This window comes from Aulonocara sp. 'chitande type north' Nkhata Bay, linkage group LG15 (genome assembly GCF_057382095.1).
Source record: "Aulonocara sp. 'chitande type north' Nkhata Bay isolate Kocher_YH1m ecotype deep benthic linkage group LG15, A_spYH_male_GT1.1, whole genome shotgun sequence".
NCBI lineage: Eukaryota > Metazoa > Chordata > Actinopteri > Cichliformes > Cichlidae > Aulonocara > Aulonocara sp. 'chitande type north' Nkhata Bay.
Genome location: NC_141358.1, coordinates 30,649,623 through 30,669,252, shown reverse-complemented (window position 1 = coordinate 30,669,252; position 19,630 = coordinate 30,649,623). Strand labels below are relative to the sequence as shown.

At 42.8% G+C, this 19,630-nt stretch overlaps 1 protein-coding gene across 2 annotated transcripts in view; it reads left to right on the top strand.

Annotated features, from left to right (window-relative positions):
- Positions 1-460: 460 nt before the first annotated feature.
- enah (ENAH actin regulator) overlaps positions 461-19,630 on the top strand; it is an 87,169-nt gene continuing 67,999 nt past the window's right edge. The window contains exon 1 of one of the 2 annotated variants that reach the window (XM_086262854.1): positions 461-1,102. In XM_086262854.1, the coding sequence (XP_086118980.1) occupies positions 1,011-1,102 (92 nt within the window). In that variant the 5' untranslated portion in view covers positions 461-1,010. The remainder of the gene's footprint in view (positions 1,103-19,630) is intronic. The other variant, XM_086262855.1, reaches the window with a different exon arrangement.

The following is a 19,630-nucleotide window of genomic DNA, read 5'->3' as shown; positions in this document are numbered from 1 at the left end:
TATGTTTGATTAGGAGCGCCAATGCGGGTCATTTTGACTTGTTAGGTAGATTCATAACGTATGTATGTTGATGTTACATTGTTCGGCACAATGCCAGCTGATGATAGCTGAAAGTGTAAGAAAGGATTTTAGCTGTGCCGAAGCAGGCCAGGACACTGAATAAAGAAATGAAGAACTTTGCGTGGTCGCTGCGAATGTCTGCCTCCTGTGACAACAGAGATGGAAATATTCGACTAATCCTTATTCCACATCCGCCATACATCACTACATCTGGCTGCTCACTCTCTTTAGTCTATTTATTTAGGAGAGTGAGAGAGCAGAGTTGGGTGGGTGGGTATATGGTGAGAGAGGGAGTGTGTGGATGGTCACAGCGATAAAGTAGAGAGGGAGGGGAGGGGTAGATGAAAGAAGGGGTGATCAAGTGAGAGACAAAAGGTATGAGATAGATGTAGCAGAAGCGGCGAGGGGAAGGAGAGCGACAGATGTAAAGGATACCTCCCTTCATGCCCCAGCCCCCGCTTGCAACCTCCTGAATTGAGCCGCTGTGAACTGCTGGATCCCGCCGTGTGGATTTCTCCACAGCAGCCTCTTCCACAGGAGCGCAGGAGTGGGCTGTGCAGGAGCCTGTTGCCTGGATACCTCTGCTGTCGCTACGGCGGCGAAAAGCCAAGACCAAAGCGTGCGTGTATTTGCTGGCTGGTGCCGCTGCCATGGGAAAAACACAGCTGGCTGACTGTTTAGACGGTTCCCTCGCTTGCCGACTTGCTGGCTGACTTGCTGTCGTCGCATGTACGCATAAGGAAAGAATCACCCTGAGAAGGGGACTTTAAAGAGAAGGGGGAGGGGGGTGGCTGGCACCCTGCTTTGCATGATGAAGAGAGCTGTTTGGTAGCAGGGATATTACTTTGGCAAAATTGAAGCAACTGCAACAAGAGCCGGAAAGGGCTGGTAGGGGAGAAGTCACGCTTGGGGCTGGCTGAGTTACTTAAGCAGGAAGGCTGTGGGCAGCTATGCAGATCCAGTCTTCTGGTCCACAGTCCAAAGCCTCCAGCTTCATCCTCAGTCAGAGATGTGTACTGGCCTCCAAAATGGAAATCCACCGGTACGTATCTGTTGTCACAGACTTAGTCCTGCTGCTTTTGTGCTCTTTCTATAGGAACCTTAAACGGAAACTGCTGCTCACTTTTGATCGATGGGAAGAGAATGCCTCATGCTTCACCAGTGACAATTGTTGTTGATTTGGTGTGCTCTTATCAAGTTATCTAGTCAATTTCAGAATTAGGATCATGAACCAAAATCTGACATACTGAACACTTCAGCATGATTACAAATGATCAAATGAAACTTTTAACCCAGATTTATGTCTGTTGGAAAACTAGGTGTAGGTAAAGGGGGGCAGTAGTGCTCATTTCCAACTCTATACAGTTGGGCAAAAAAGTATTTAGTCAGCCACCGATTGTGCAAGTTCCCCCACCTAAAATGATGACAGAGGTCAGTAATTTGCACCAGAGGTACACTTCAACTGTGAGAGACAGAATGTGGAAAAAAAAAATCCATGAATCCACATGGTAGGATTTGTAAAGAATTTATTCGTAAATCCGGGTGGAAAATAAGTATTTGGTCAATAAAAAAAAATACAACTCAATACTTTGTAACATAACCTTTGTTGGCAATAACAGAGGTCAAACGTTTACTATAGGTCTTTACCAGGTTTGCACACACAGTAGCTGGTATTTTGGCCCATTCCTCCATGCAGATCTTCTCGAGAGCAGTGATGTTTTGGGGCTGTCGCCGAGCAACACGGACTTTCAACTCCCGCCACAGATTTTCTATGGGGTTGAGGTCTGGAGACTGGCTAGGCCACTCCAGGACTTTCAAATGCTTCTTACGGAGCCACTCCTTTGTTGCCCGGGCGGTGTGTTTTGGATCATTGTCATGTTGGAAGACCCAGCCTCGTTTCATCTTCAAAGTTCTCACTGATGGAAGGAGGTTTTGGCTCAAAATCTCACGATACATGGCCCCATTCATTCTGTCCTTAACACGGATCAGTCGTCCTGTCCCCTTGGCAGAAAAACAGCCCCATAGCATGATGTTTCCACCCCCATGCTTCACAGTAGGTATGGTGTTCTTGGGATGCAACTCAGTATTCTTCTTCCTCCAAACACGACGAGTTGAGTCTATACCAAAAAGTTCTACTTTGGTTTCATCTGACCACATGACATTCTCCCAATCCTCTGCTGTATCATCCATGTGCTCTCTGGCAAACTTCAGACGGGCCTGGACATGCACTGGCTTCAGCAGCGGAACACGTCTGGCACTGCGGGATTTGATTCCCTGCCGTTGTAGTGTGTTACTGATGGTGACCTTTGTTACTTTGGTCCCAGCTCTCTGCAGGTCATTCACCAGGTCCCCCCGTGTGGTTCTGGGATCTTTGCTCACCGTTCTCATGATCATTTTGACCCCACGGGATGAGATCTTGCGTGGAGCCCCAGATCGAGGGAGATTATCAGTGGTCTTGTATGTCTTCCATTTTCTGATGATTGCTCCCACAGTTGATTTTTTCACACCAAGCTGCTTGCCTATTGTAGATTCACTCTTCCCAGTCTGGTGCAGGTCTACAATACTTTTCCTGGTGTCCTTCGAAAGTTCTTTGGTCTTGGCCATGGCAGAGTTTGGAGTCTGACTGTTTGAGGCTGTGGACAGGTGTCTTTTATACAGATGATGAGTTCAAACAGGTGCCATTCATACAGGTAACGAGTGGGGGACAGAAAAGCTTCTTACAGAAGACGTTACAGGTCTGTGAGGGCCAGAGATTTTCCTTGTTTGAGGTGACCAAATACTTATTCGTAAATCAGGGTGGAAAATAAATTCTTTACAAATCCTACCATGTGAATTCATGGATTTTTTTTTTCACATTCTGTCTCTCACAGTTGAAGTGTACCTCTGGTGCAAATTACTGACCTCTGTCATCATTTTAAGTGGGGGAACTTGCACAATCGGTGGCTGACTAAATACTTTTTTGCCCCACTGTATACACTGAACAAAAATATAAACGCAACACTTTTGTTTTTGCTCCCATTCCCCATGGGATGGACGTAGAGACCTAAAATTCATTCCAGATACACAATATAACCATCCCTCCCAAACAGTGGTCACAAATCAGTCCAAATGTGTGGTAGTGGGCACATCTGCTATATTGAGATAATCCCTCCCACCTCACAGGTGTGCCACATCAGGATGCTGATCTGACATCATGAGTAGTGCACAGGTGTACCTCAGACTGCCCACAACAAAAGGCCACCCTGGAATGTGCATTTTTTTGCGCTATTGGGGGTCTGGGGACCCAGAACCGGTCAGTATCTGGTGTGACCACCATTTGCCTCATGCAGTGCAACACATCGTCGCATGGAGTCTATCAGATTGTCAATTGTGGCCTGTGGAATGTTGGTCCACTCCACTTCAATGGCTGTGCGAGGTTGTTGGATATTCATGGGAACTGGTACACGCTGTCGTATACGCCGGTCAAGCACATCCCGAACATGCTCAATGGGTGACATGTCCGGTGAGTATGCTGGCCATGCAAGAACTGGGACATTCTCAGCTGCCATCTGCCCTGAACAATGTGAACCATGATTCATCTGTGAAGCGCACACCTCTCCAACGTGCCAGACGCCATCGAATGTGAGCATTTGCCCACACAAGTCTGTTACGGCGACGAGCTGGAGTCAGGTCAAGACCCCGATGAGGACGACGGGCATGCAGTTGAGCGTCCCTGAGACGGTTTCTGACAGTTTGTGCAGAAATTGTTTGGTTGTGCAAACCAATTGTTCCAGCAGCTGTCTGGGTGGCTGGTCTCAGACGATCTTGGAGGTGAACCTGCTGGATGTGGAGGTCCTGGGCTGGTGTGGTTACATGAGGTCTGCGGTTGTGAGGCCGGTTGGATGTGCTGCCATATTCTCTGAAACGCCTGTGGAGACGGCTTATGGTTGAGAAATGAACATTCAATGCACGGGCGACAGATCTGGTTGACATTCCTGCTGTCAGCATGCCAATTGCACGCTCCCTCATTGCTTGTGGCATCTGTGGCATTTTGCTGTGAGACAAAACTGCACATTCCAGGGTGGCCTTTTGTTGTGGGCAGTCTGAGGTACACCTGTGCACTACTCATGATGTCAGATCAGCATCCTGATGTGGCACACCTGTGAGGTGGGATGGATTATCTCAATATAGCAGATGTGCCCACTACTACATTTGGACTGATTTGTGACCACTGTTTGGGAGGGATGGTTATATTGTGTATCTGGAATGAATTTTAGGTCTCTACGTCCATCCCATGGGGAATGGGAGCAGTAACAAAGGTGTTGCGTTTATATTTTTGTTGAGTGTATTTCTGACTCTACTCTCTTTGCATGATTCACAGTACACCGAATCATTTTTAACTTACAATGGCCCTTGCAGCCTCTCACTTCATCCATAAGCCACCATCTGTTTAAGCTAGCCGTCTGTTATTTTGGGCCCTTCGCTTCCACAAACAGAAACTGAAACTGTTCAGGAATTGATCCTTTGTGCAGACTTCTTTAAAGTTTTAAGAAATGGTTGGCATAGACTGAAGGCATGACAAGGACTTTAATTTACATGTCATGTAGAGCATAAAGCTACGGTTCTGGTTTTCTGTAACTATCAAGAGAAGATAATTGATTAGTATTAGCTACATTGTGGATGTATTGTACTAATGGATGCTAGTGTTGTATGTGCTTGTCCCCCTAAATAATTGTGATCATTTGTTTTTGCTGCATTCATAATAAATGTGATGCATAGAGTTTTAAACCCTGAATCGGTGAATAATGGCGACCTGTGTAAAGTCTGATGCCCTTCTTTTTTTAAAACCAGATGTTTAAATCCACATGCAGAAGGTCTGGTTTTGGTTTTTTTGGGCAGTTTGTTTTCGAATCTCAGTTTGTCGGAGTGTGTTCGAGTCAACTCTGAGTTGACTGAAGGATTTTCTGTTCTCATGCCTGTGTGCCTTCTTCCCCAAGGGCTTGGTTGGATCCAAGTAGCTACATTGGTGATTTAGCAGTTGCAACGTGATGTTAAACATGAAGACTCTGTTTATTTATTGATGATTGTTTGCTAAAATGTCAGACAACATTTGAGTTTGGCTCAGTAGCACGAATGTTATGTTCATTTGGATTTTTTTTTGTTTGTTTTCATGGAATGAAATGAAGATTTATTTATTTTAAAGTTGGGGAAACAAAATGAATGAATTAAACCGAATGTATTCAAATCGCCTAATGGACCAAGGGATCCAGATATGGACCATATAACTCAACAAACAGGGCTGGGATAATAACCTATAGTTGACCTTTGACTTTACAAGCCTTCAAATCAGAACAAAGGTCATTTTGACCAGCCATAGTGAGCTTGTGAGTAGGTGATTGGGAGGAGAGCTGATTGAAACCTGGCTCTGTATGTTAATGTTAAAACTAAGCCTGTTTAGAGAGCTTAGCATGATTACTGCAGATGCTGAATTTCTTTAAGTTTCTGTGTTATTTCATGGTCCTCATGAGCATCTTCTCCATTCACATGCCATGTTATTAAGAAATTAATAGTGATCTTTTAGTCTGGATAATTTTGCAAAAAATAAGATTATTACATTTGAAATATTTTACACTCTGAACTATGACTCTGTTCTGGGATTTCCAAGTACATGCAGAATATGCATGAACAGCAGGAGCCTGTGTGGAGGTGACCTGCAGAGTTGCTTTGTAATTTTGGAACCTGCTGAGATTTGCTAATAGGTTTTCTGGAAAGGGATCATATGAGGCACTAAGTATTAATTGGCAGTGAGATCGGATAATCTGCTGGGATTGAGTTTGACCCTAACTCTGAATTAGACAGATTATACTTGGTTTTGTTTGCTTTGTCACTTCAAAGGAGTCAGACTTTCTTGTATGTTTTCAAGTTGTCTTGAGCATTAGATCTTCAGACTTTCTGACAGTCTTTCAAAGTTTCCAAGGCATAGTGCATAACTGCCTTATGTCCAGCTTCACCTAAACAAAGGGTGCTCTGTGGCTTTTAAACCAGTCCTGTGGGAGTATTTGGCAAAGAAACAGAAGTTTGGAGGTATTTTATGAACTTTGTGGACATTAAACCAGAATTGTGATGTGACTGTTGCTGAACCAGACCTTTGCAGTTTTGCACCTGAAGGCTGCAGTTGTTTATTTCAGTGGTTTAAGAGGAGTGAAAGCTGAGTTCAGTGCAGACTTGCTCTGCCATCAATGTGTCCCCTGTCCGTGTGTGAATAGAACTGTGATTGGACCCTTGTAAAATGTGCCAGGCACCCAGTTAGGCCGCAGTCTGAACTCTGGAAACTACCTGTAAAAACCACTAGATATAAGTGATATACAGCGACTTGAACAAACACCTTGGAGAACTCGATATCTGGATTGGGTTATGTTCAATAGTGCATGCTTGAAACAGCCGGTTTTCTGCCAAGTGTAAAATTTTCTGTCTCTATTTGCTGTGTCCTTACTAATAGGTCAGCCAAATGTGTCTGAGCGTTGTTCTTTGACTGTAATGTAGCCCATTTGAAAAAGTGTGCGGTTTAATTTAAGGAAAGGTCAAAATGGGCTTGTTGAGGGGATGACACTGAAAAGGATGAGCCACTAATAAAAGATGTGCGTGTTTGTGTGGTGGGATGAGGATTGGTGCCACCTGTGGCCGAAGCCTCTGAGGATCACGCTCTTCATGGTTTCTGTGAGTGACTTACACAAAGCCTAATTGAATCCAAAAGGATTCAGTGGACCTGGCCTTAGAACTCATTAAATAAGACTGGAACTTGAATAGTCCAGTCAGGGGTTCAGGTAATTAGCAGATGATAATGTTTTACATCTTTAGGTGACTTGGAAATAATCAAGGGAGTGACGACACTAGTTGTATTGTAATATAGCTTTAAAATGGAATAAAAGAAGTTTGTTTTAACAGTCATTAACGGTAACAACATTTTCTGTGATTAGCTGTGTAATGACCATGAGATAAAATGCGTAGGCCTGGTTCCGGAAGCCAGTGCGGTGTGGAACATCTGATATGTTTTGTGACTTTAAACTGTGTTGGCTAGAAATAAATTTGGATGTTGGAGTTGGATTACTGACATGTTTTGTTATTTAGCCTAGTTGGACATCTTAAACTACTTAAAACAAAGTGTAGCTCAGCCTTTTCGAGTCTTCTTTGAGCATGTTTAGGTGAATTGTTACGAGTTGAAACTGCTGGAAAAGTTTGTACAAGATGCTGAACCCTGCATCAATGTGTGTGTCTGCAAATGTTAAAAAGCACTGTTTGATTAGATGACTGAGACATACTCAAAATAGAAAAGTAGTAGCAGAAAGCACTTTATATGTTGCAGTCCATTTACCATTATACCAAGAAAGCTAAAAATGGAGTTGTAAGAACTACAATAATACTCAGATGCTGCAGTTTACTCCCAGAAAGGGGCTGGCGCTTGTAATGGCTACTAGAACTATGGAAATATTCTCATGGCCCAAAACCACCTTGCATTAACCATGGGATTTTAAAGCTCTGGCTCATTTGTAGATATTTAAAAATAAGGGTTATGTTAGCTTCCTGGGGTATTTTTCAGTCTTGCTGTTCCTTGAGGAGCTTTTTCTCCAGTTTCTCATTGCTAATTTAGAGTAGTAAGCAGGGCTGCACGATTAATCGTTAGAAAATCGCGATCTCGATTCATACTTATGTGCGATCTCATTTCCAAATGACAACGATTAAAAAAAAAAAAAAAAAAAAAAAAAAAACGACGACGATTGTACCGCATTTTGATCCGGGACGTAATCTGCATGAAAACAAGCGCTCACTCTTCCTGCTCAACAAATGACAAGGGCGGAGCCTCATGCCACGTGATACAGAAGCTGTGCCATGTGATGCTAAAATTAGCAGGGGAAAAAAACAACTGAGAGCATGTCAGGGATGATGAGAAAGTGACAGGAGAAAATCCGTCCCGGTCAGCCACCCAAACATCAATAACAGGAACCTTATACAGCGCTTCCCTATACCCGTCGAACTCCCGCAGGCACAAAGAAATTACGGAGGCTATTACTTATCACCTGACCAAAGATATGGCTCCCATCATCACTGTGCAAAACGAGGGATTTAGGAAAATGATCAACACCCTAGACAAACGCTACACAGTGCCGTCCCGCAACTATTTTTCTATTGTTGCACTACCTGCTCTATACACGCAGCGTCGAGCAACGGTGGAGACGGAATTTCTAGCAGTACAACAACAAAGCGTGAGACATTTGTTGTTTTTATGTTTATTTATTGTTTTTATGTTCAGTTTCAACTGTTACGAAGTTGATGTGCAGTTAATAAGTGCAATAAATATTTATACTGGAAAAGAGAATCGTGAGAGAATCGTGATCTCAATTCTAAGCAAAAAAATCGTGATTCTCATTTTATGCAAAATCGTGCAGCCCTAGTAGTAAGCCTGTCATTTTAGTCATTTTTTTCAGCATTGGGTTTATAAACCCTTTCCAGGATTTACAACATCTATAAATGACGAGTGTATCTCTTTATTGATTCCTGCTTAAATTACTGGCCAGACGCTGACCTTTGCTTGCTCAATTTCTGAATGTTGCTGTGGCTGTTCATATCTGGCTGCAGGGCTAGTGCAGTCTAGCTGCCCCACACGCACACCATCATTGTGGGCTGTACTGGGTTATATATAGTCACTAGTAGTGATGGCTCCTTTGTCACACACCAGGTGTTTTTACAGCTATGACTGATGTGATAAAGGGGGTTTCCATGTTGCCATTAAATTTGATGTATTGATTCAAGTTTGAATCTCATTTATGAAACATGCTGAATGGTTTCAGAAAAATGTCATGACGTCATATCAGGTAGCTGACGTTCTCCTGTTTGGCGTTTCCTGTTTAAAAGGTGGGTGTAATACAAGTACATCTGATGGATCACCTTTATTGTCTGATATAAGCACAGTTGTTTAGGAGAAGTGAGGTGGACTGAATGTGTGTGAACATCGTCAGTTCCTGCTCTTGTTTGTTTGCAGCTTCATGTCAAAAGTCTTTGGTGCAAATATGATGTGGAGCAAATCCATTCTGAAAATTATTTGACTTCTTGTCTAGATTAGGGTGATTTAGGTTTTTGGACATATTCAGATACCCCCAAGAGTCTGGAGTCCACTGGAATCTCTTAATTTTCTCTTCCTCTAAACACTGGTACTGTAACTGCGCCCAGTGGTTGAACAGGATCTTTCTCTTGTCTGCGGGCCTCCGTCTTCCCTCCCTGTCTGCTCCTGATCACTTCCATATGAGCTAGGAGCTCTCTGCTCCACACTGTAGTCGATGGCTGACTAATAAAATAGAAAAGAGAATGAGAGGGAAAGAGGGTTTAGATGAGGGCAGCAAGAGATTGAGTTAGTGGGACAGAAAGTTAGAAAGAGAGTTTAAAAAGAAAACAAAGAAAACAAAAAAACCCAACAACAACACAGAGTGAGCTAAAAATTAGTCCAGGCTGCTGAGTGAAAAGGAAGGATGCAGATGTGGCTGGGGATGCTCCCTAGAGCCCCTCTACACTGAACTCCTTCCTTCTGTCTATAGCCAGTTGCACTTCTGCCTTAACAACCTTCATGGCTTTCCCAATCCCAGTATACCTCTGTCTTTTATTCTTCTCCTCATGTGCATTTTCACAGCGGGGACTCCCGCTGGATTCCACGCCCAAGCTTGGAAAAGCTTTCCCTAACATTCATTTTGGTTCAGCTTGCAAGTTTTGTTTCAGCTTCACAGGATTTATCATCCTCCCCCACCTTGAAAACGGCTGACTCTGGCTTTTCAGACCAGAGCCTCAGTTTATTGTCAGCCAAATGGGGCAAACTGTAGAGAGCAAGTCAGTTTAAAGAGAGAGGAGGAGGCAGAATGAAGAAATGCCTCTGTTGTGAGTCATGTTAATGAATCTATTCTGAGAAGTGTGTGTGTGTTTGTGTTTGTCAGGGGCACCCTTTTGTTAATTTGTCTCTTGAAGGCTGATTGAGTCTGAGCAGCTAAGTGTAGTCTCAATGATTATACATCTGTTCAGGCCAAAAAATACCACAGAGTTTAATGAAATTAACCTCATTGGTGTAACTCGGAAATAATGAACACTGTAAACAAACAGTCATTGTATATCAGCAAGGTATCATTAATGAGGAAATCTGAATTTTATATCAGACCAGTGAAGTGGAATGTTCGATAAGAGCAGCTGTATAAAAACTGCAGCCACTGCAAACTTCCACTCTCCATCTCTCACATTGATCAACCATAACACTATGAACTATTGATAGGTGAAGTGAATAACACTAATCGTCTCTTCATCATGGGACCTGTTAGTGGGTGGGATGTATCACGGAGCATTTTGTTCTCAAAGTTGATGTGTTAAGTGGAGGAAACATGGACAAACGTAAGGATTGAGTGAATCTGACAATGGCCAGAATGTGATTGTTGTTGTCTCCTAAACTGCAGCTCTTCTGGGGTGTTCCTAGTCTGCAGGAAACGGTACTCCTGGATGGCTGTGGCCTCTTTCAGCAAGACATTGACTTTGAGGTGTTGACTTGGCCTACGGATTTCCTGGCTCACATGTAGGGCTGCACGATTAATCGTTAGAAAATCGCGATCTCGATTCATACTTATGTGCGATCTCATTTCCAAATGACAACTATTTAAAAAAAAAAAAAAAAAAAAGACGACGATTGTACCGCATTCTGATCCGGGACGTAATCTGCATGAAAACAAGCGCTCACTCTTCCTGCTCAACAAATGACAAGGGCGGAGCCTCATGCCACGTGATACAGAAGCTGTGCCGTGTGATGCTAAAATTAGCAGGGAAAAAAACAACTGAGAGCACGTCAGGGATGACGAGAAAGTGACAGGAGAAAATCCGTCCCGTCAACCACCCAAACATCAATAACGGGAACCTTATACAGCGCTTCCCTATACCCGTCGAACTCCCGCAGGCACAAAGAAATTACGGAGGCTATTACTTATCACCTGACCAAAGATATGGCTCCCATCAACACTGTGCAAACGAGGGATTTAGGAAAATGATCAACACCCTAGACAAACGCTACACAGTGCCGTCCCGCAACTATTTTTCTATTGTTGCACTACCTGCTCTATACACGCAGCGTCGAGCAACGGTGGAGACGGAATTTCAAGCAGTACAACATTTTGCGGCAACAACAAAACGTGAGACATTTGTTGTTTTTATGTTCAGTCTCAACTGTTACGAAGTTGATGTGCAGTTAATAAGTGCAATAAATATTTATACTGGAAAAGAGAATCGTGATCTCAATTCTAAGCCAAAAAATCGTGATTCTCATTTTATGCAAAATCGTGCAGCCCTACTCTCAATCCAATCAAGCATCTGTGGGATGATGAACTACAGCTCCACTGTGTTGGACTTGGTGATAGTGATGTAGTTGCTATTCTTTGGTGAGCCTGGTGTGGCACTACATAATTAGTTCTCCACTTACTGCTGGGACATGACCAGAACTTTTATGTGCATTAAAGTCATATCTTCAGCATAACCATGTATAATATCCACAAAACTTAAAAAGAGGTTATACACACACAATACGGTAATATTATGTTGAAGCACAGTATGTATCACTCCGCGAGGCTCCTGCCTACGATAGCCGTAATGCTCTGACAATCCATCAAGCGGTGCGGGTTTGTAGCTTAGCAAAGTCATACTAAAACATTTGACAGATTTTCGAGCGCCGTGTATGACATAAAATCGTTTCGAGGTCAGTAAACACAACCCGAATTCATACATAAGCCCCACGGGATTATAAGGGGCTCTGTCGATTTTCAGAAAAATCAAAGGATTGATTTTAAGTGTGCCGTGTTTTCCAAAACACACGGTAATAACGACGGCCCGCTAGCATGTGCTACCAGAAATAGTGCTTTGTTGTGTATCTGACAGATGAAAGCTAAACCAGCTCCACACCCCTGAAGTTGCAGCATTTTTACAAACCAATTCTGGTTCATCCGTTCCATTCAACGATCCGCTTTCGCTCTTCTCATTCTGTCGCCACCATGCTTTTTTTCGCCATGTGCATATGAAAACAAAGGCACTGCGCATGCGCGTTTTACTCATATTCTATCGCGATATTTCATTTTCTTATCATTGCCCAACATTATACCTGTATTACCGTGAACGGTATGATACGGCCCAGCCCTACTGTGAAGAGATCACCACACTGATACCACAGTAATACTCCACATATGGTGAATCATAAGGCTCTGTATAGCTGGCACAATGACACAAATGAATTCATCACTCAGCTCCTGGCTTTGTCAGACTGGCAGACGCACTGAATGAGATTTTTAGTTTGGCCATTTTTGGGTTTTTTCTATATTTAGATTAGTCACTCGGCTGCTTACATAACGCTGGCCCATCAGTTGTGGAAAAAGTCGCAGTTTCCAGCCATAGTAATGATGGACTGAGTCAGTAATTTTCAGGTAATCAGAAATTTGACTTGCTCCAGTCTTCAGTACCTTAGTTCAACAACCATGGGTTAGGAGTCAAATCAGTGATTCCCTTTTGCTTTTGTCTTCTACTTCTCTCCTCTGCACTCCTTTGCTCTCTGTAAACCCACAGTACCTCACCCACCCCAATCCTGGCAGGATGTGACATCATGGTAGTGAATACCCTGGAGCTGTTCTGTTCCTCTTTGAAGTCAGAACTGCTCCAAACTCAGAGCTTCATTAACATTAATGAAGGAGATGAAAATATTCTCATTTCATTTCCCATTCTCTCCATTTCTATTTTTGTCAGATCTGCACATTTGTCCTCTTTGTGTGTGTCGGTGTGTGTGTTGATGTGTCACTATTCGCTTTTCCTTTTAACAGGGAAATAGTATCCACATACATGTAAAACTGTTGTTTGTCTGTAAGAGCTTTCAGATTTTTAGCCTGTAGTTTGGTATTTTATCTAACATGGTGAAATTTAAGGAGCTCATAAAGTAAGCTGTTAAACTAAGCAGATCTGGTTAATTAGATGGTCATTTAAGCTAATGTAAGCTACTGTTAGCTAATGCTACTTGATATGCTTCATTGCTTCATGGCCCCCATTGCTTCAATGACTATCCCCCCACCCACACCCCACACAATTTACACCACCCCTGCCCACACACCTTACCAATCTGAGCCATGGTCTGAGCAACCCCCATCACTGAGGCCACTCACAGATGCTATTCAGACAAGCGCTTTTCTTTGCACTACTTCCAAGCACTTTGCAACTACTTTGCTCTCCAATGTGTGCCTTATTTATTTTTTTTATTTATCCCTCTTGTGTATATATTTTTCCCGTTTGCTATTTATTCTTGCTGTCTACTATTTATATTTTATTCTGGCACAGTTGGTGTGGAGCACCCATAATTTCATTGTACATGTACAATGACAGTATTCTATTTTATTCTATTCTAGTGTGACGTCTGGGGCTTCTTTGCTGCTTCAGGAGCTGGACGACTTCCTGTAATTGAATCATGAGCTCTGCTCTCTATCCTCAAGTGGTCAGCACTCCCGGAGGCTGGACATCATGAATGTCCAGCCGTCAGTAAACTGTTGATTTTAGCCCGTTGGTAGGTGGCTGCCAGGTAGCAAGGTGACATTATAATATCCGATATAGATGGGAACCAGTGGATCCAACCATTGGACTTAAATGTATCCATGTGCCAAAGTTTGGTTGCTATTCAGACAAGAAGAACATTTTATAAAGCACATTTAACTTAATATAAATCTCAGAAATCTAATCTGTAGTTGCATTTAGGAATTCCTTTTTAGGAAAAAGCATGGCTCTTTCTGCAGTCATGTTGGCACAGAGGCACAGAGTGTAGCAGTGTAGTCTCAGTAGAGAGGCAGGCAGAGGGTAGCTGATACATTTAGTGGAAGGGTTAACAAGGAGACGAGGAGGGTCAACAGGACTAGATTACACCGGTCAAGTACTTAACCATCAAAGCTTACATTTCACTGTGACTGTCTGAGACATATCACTGAATTGGCTGCAAAGACGAAAGACAATTCACCACTACATAATGTACATACTCATGTACAATCTCAGTTAGGATTGCTATTAATGTAAATAAGGGTGCATTTTACAGGTTCTTCCTCTGATGACTGTCTGCTTTAAAAGAACCATAACTGTCAAAGTAATTATCCTACAGAGTTTGGACCAATTAGGAGAAAGCAACTGTGTCATGTCTGCTCATCTGTTCTCCACATTTTCTTTCTTTTGGTTCCACATATTCCTTGTCTTTGCTCACATTGGTTGCAAAGAGCACTTGGACCTTCAACACAAAATCTCTTCGAATCGCACACATGCAAGCTGTACTACATTCACCACACAAAAATGTAATGTTGAGAAATTGCATAGACATGCGCACCCAGTGTGGTGAGAGTTTATGACTTAAAGCCTGCAGGCTATGGTCTGCAGTGGTCCTGAGCTTGAATTTATTTTATGCTATGATAATATGTGACATCCTATCTGGCCAAACAAAGTGACCACAGTAACCAAAATATGCACCAGTGCTCTCATTATTTTTTTACTGCTCAGTTGTGAGGTTCAGAGTGCCTCTTTTGAATGGCTGCATTCAGTCACTCTCCCAATTCCAAATCCATTGGTACAATTCCAGGAGGTCCTGGGATATGAAGTCATAGCATTTGGGGGGTCCTAATCATTCCTAACTTCCCGTATATAAGCGAGTCTGAAATGGTTTTATATGTAAAGATGATGAAATGCTATTATCATAAGGTAAATTAAAGCTAAAGCCAAACAGTAAGGCTGACTAAACTTGCCTGTTAAATAAAAGCAAGAAGAAAACTGACACAAAATAACAAAATCTCACTTTGTCACTTGCTGGTACTAGATTGGACCCCTTTGCCTTCCGAACTGCCTTAATTTTTCATGGCAAAGATTCAACAAGCTGCTGGACACATTCCTCAGAGTTTTTGGTCCATGCTGACACAATACCGTCAAAAGGCTGTGGACTGCACATCTGTGAATTTCCCATTCCACTGCATCCCAAAGTGGCTCTATTGGATTGCGATCTGGTAACTGTGGAGGCAATTAGAGTCCAGTGCACTCATTGTCATGTTCAAGAAACCAGTCTGAGATGATTTGATCTTTGTGACATGGTGCATTATCCTGCTTGAAGCAGCCATGAGAAGATGAGTACACAGTGATCATTGGAGATGGTTGGCTAAAACGCTCAGGTAGGCCGTGGTGTTTAAACGATGTTCGTTTGGTACTAAGGTGTGCCAAGAAAATCGCCTCCACACCAGCAGCATCCTCAGCCATTGATGTACGTCAGGATGCATCCATGCTTTCGTATTATTTACTGAAACTTCTGATTCTACTATCTAAATGTCACAGCAGGACAGGAAACTCGTCAGACTAGGCAACTTTTTTTTTTTTTGACTAGTCTGACCCAGCTACCAGACCAACCCAACTATGCTATCTGTTAGCATAAAGGACTGAAGGTCTAAAAACTGTTAATTTATCATCTGAGCAATTACAATACTGAATACTTGGCTACAGTGCTGCTTCTTTAAAACAAATCTTTGTTTTTAAGAGGAAGTAAATTAGCACATGAGACTGAAAACTTGGTGTTTTCAGAAATGTATCATCCCTCTTTGCAGTTTTTAGTATGCAACTGGAAATTTAAAGGCATGTGTGCGGTCTGAATACTTGTATGCACATAAACCAGTGACTAGGGGTGGGTTTATCTTCCAATCCCAGCTGAAATCACTGTAGCTGCTGCTGCTGTGAGCCTCAGAGGAGAAAAGTTAATCGTTCTTACTCCGTTTGGCCAGTATAATAGAGACGTAAGGTTGGAGTAATTTGCCCGTAGAATATTGAAAAATCTGCAGTGATCGTGAATGAATGGTTCTGTCTTTATTTCCAGCTCCAGTGTGTTTGAGCTCAGAGCTTTTACTAGTTTGATGTAAGGTGAGGGCTGAGGTGTGAAGTCTCGCTGCATCTTCAGAGAGGTTTGACATTAAATCATATTGTAAGTTCATCAGCTTCTGTGGGGTGTTACCACAGCTCGACCATGATGAAGCACATTTGAGCAGAGGCGTGAAAGTGTTTGTGAGAGCTGGAAATGCGGGGAGCTGTGCATATGGATGCCTGAACCTCGTGCATGTGTGTCCTTGTGTGTACTTTGGAGAGGCATGGGTGTATGAACAAGCCCACAATACACACTGGCGATAAATGCTTTGCAGCAGTCTCGGGAAGTTTCTTTTTTTTCAATTCCACAGAATATTCTTTGAAACCTGGAGTGAGATGCATGTTAAGTAGCTCTGGCATATGCAGGAGACTGCTTGCACTCCTGTGTGTCTGTGTGTGAACCTCGTTCGTGGTCTACATTCCGAGATGTGTTTTTCTTCTCACTGTAAAGCCTCTATTTTCATGCATTTCTAACACTGACGCAGACTCTCTGAGGATGTGTATATGGCCTGTTCTCATCACTTCCTCCCTGACTCTTTTCACTCCTTCACCCTTCCCCAAGCAATTATGCCTGTCATTTTTACACTTCCTGTCTCTCAAGCTCTCCCTCCGTTTCCCGTCTTAACCTCTGCGTTTTTGCCTGCTTGTATTCAGAGTGTAAATTGTCACACAGGTTCATGATATCATAGGCCACCATATTTGGCTTTAGGTGAGAAAACAATGATGATGTCATTAGTGTCAGACTGGGTTTGAGACAACAGATACAGTGGGGCAAAAAAGTATTTAGTCAGCCACCGATTGTGCAAGTTCCCCCACCTAAAATGATGACAGAGGTCAGTAATTTGCACCAGAGGTACACTTCAACTGTGAGAGACAGAATGTGAAAAAAAAATCCATGAATCCACATGGTAGGATTTGTAAAGAATTTATTCGTAAATCAGGGTGGAAAATAAGTATTTGGTCAATAACAAAACAACAACAACAACAACTCAATACTTTGTAACATAACCTTTGTTGGCAATAACAGAGGTCAAACGTTTACTATAGGTCTTTACCAGGTTTGCACACACAGTAGCTGGTATTTTGGCCCATTCCTCCATGCAGATCTTCTCGAGAGCAGTGATGTTTTGGGGCTGTCGCCGAGCAACACGGACTTTCAACTCCCGCCACAGATTTTCTATGGGGTTGAGGTCTGGAGACTGGCTAGGCCACTCCAGGACTTTCAAATGCTTCTTACGGAGCCACTCCTTTGTTGCCCGGGCGGTGTGTTTTGGATCATTGTCATGTTGGAAGACCCAGCTTCGTTTCATCTTCAAAGTTCTCACTGATGGAAGGAGGTTTTGGCTCAAAATCTCACGATACATGGCCCCATTCATTCTGTCCTTAACACGGATCAGTCGTCCTGTCCCCTTGGCAGAAAAACAGCCCCATAGCATGATGTTTCCACCCCCATGCTTCACAGTAGGTATGGTGTTCTTGGGATGCAACTCAGTATTCTTCTTCCTCCAAACATGACGAGTTGAGTTTATACCAAAAAGTTCTACTTTGGTTTCATCTGACCACATGACATTCTCCCAATCCTCTGCTGTATCATCCATGTGCTCTCTGGCAAACGTCAGACGGGCCTGGACATGCACTGGCTTCAGCAGCGGGACACGTCTGGCACTGCGGGATTTGATTCCCTGCCGTTGTAGTGTGTTACTGATGGTGACCTTTGTTACTTTGGTCCCAGCTCTCTGCAGGTCATTCACCAGGTCCCCCCGTGTGGTTCTGGGATCTTTGCTCACCGTTCTCATGATCATTTTGACCCCACGGGATGAGATCTTGCGTGGAGCCCCAGATCGAGGGAGATTATCAGTGGTCTTGTATGTCTTCCATTTTCTGATGATTGCTCCCACAGTTGATTTTTTCACACCAAGCTGCTTGCCTATTGTAGATTCACTCTTCCCAGTCTGGTGCAGGTCTACAATACTTTTCCTGGTGTCCTTCGAAAGCTCTTTGGTCTTGGCCATGGCGGAGTTTGGAGTCTGACTGTTTGAGGCTGTGGACAGGTGTCTTTTATTCAGATGATGGGTTCAAACAGGTGCCATTCATACAGGTAACGAGTGGGGGACAGAAAAGCTTCTTACAGAAGACGTTACAGGTCTGTGAGAGCCAGAGATTTTCCTTGTTTGAGGTGACCAAATACTTATTTTCCACCCTAATTTACGAATAAATTCTTTACAAATCCTACCATGTGAATTCATGGACTTTTTTTCACATTCTGTCTCTCACAGTTGAAGTGTACCTCTGGTGCAAATTACTGACCTCTGTCATCATTTTAAGTGGGGGAACTTGCACAATCGGTGGCTGACTAAATACTTTTTTGCCCCACTGTATATATAACAAGCCAATGAGATGGTGTTTTATAGACATTGACGTTTATAAGGCAGGGTAGTTAACGTGAAGACTGCAGGCTTGTGCTGCTTTTAAATTTGACCTTTAAAAGAAAAAAAACATGATATAACAGCTTGTGTGTTTCCGAACTGCATGGATGCAAAATAATCTATAGCAAACCTTGAATATGAGCAGATACAAAACTACATCCTAGCTTATTAATTACCAGGACATGTCACCACGCTATATGGAAGCTTGTATAACAGATTTCTTTTTGATGTGCTAAAGGAAAATCATTTTTCCATCTCACTCTAGCATGTGTGTTTTGCAAGCAGCCAAGTTTCAGCTGATGTTAGCAAGCCTAGTTGGCAAGTTGCATTTAAAATCTGTCCAATTCCAATGCACCTACACTTAGCAGTGCTGAGGCCTGAATGACCGCTGTCTCTACATCTGACTGTGCAGACACACTTGTCATTAGAAGCCTCCATAGCTCTTAACTTTAAGCCTCAAGTAAAACCAGATTGATGAGATGTAAAACAAAACCACAGTACCATTATTATGTAGGTGGAAACTGTCCATAGAGGCAAAAAACAGTTTTTTTCTTTTTTTTTTATATCAGGCTGAAAAAGGCACATTTCATAGCCGAATTTGGGCATTTCAACATGATAGCCTCTGGAGTGATTTTGGAGGCAGGTTCATGTGTCCACTACAGAAAGTGCAATTCCAAAGCTGCATAGCTACAGTGAAAAGTGAGCACAGCAGAGTTTCCAGGCCTTAAATCAGCTGTGTGGCAGCAGATGTAGCCATCGCAGCAGAAAAGACTGGAGGCAGTTTTTTTCCTCTCAAATGAGCAGTCTCCCCTCACTGTCAGTCTTTAACTCTTTCCCCTGTAAAGAGGACATTTGATCTCCTTCCCTGTACCCTTAATGACGAGTTTTGACACCTCAGTATATAATAAAGAAATAGTTTGACAACCAGTAGGATACTGTCTGGGTTTGCTGTTTGCTGGTTTAAGAGAATCTCTAGATGGATGATTACTAATGTGTCACTGAGGAGCTTGGAGGCATCTGAAGGGCTGTGGACTTTTAGTCTGTGCACTGCAGACCAAGTTCATGGGAATTTAGTTAATACTGATCAGTAACACTAATGAAGGCATTTGCTTGCTGCCTTTGAGAATTGGTATGTTTGATTAAACTGATATTAGACTGCTATGTTTGATTATGGAGGAGTATGAACCATGTTA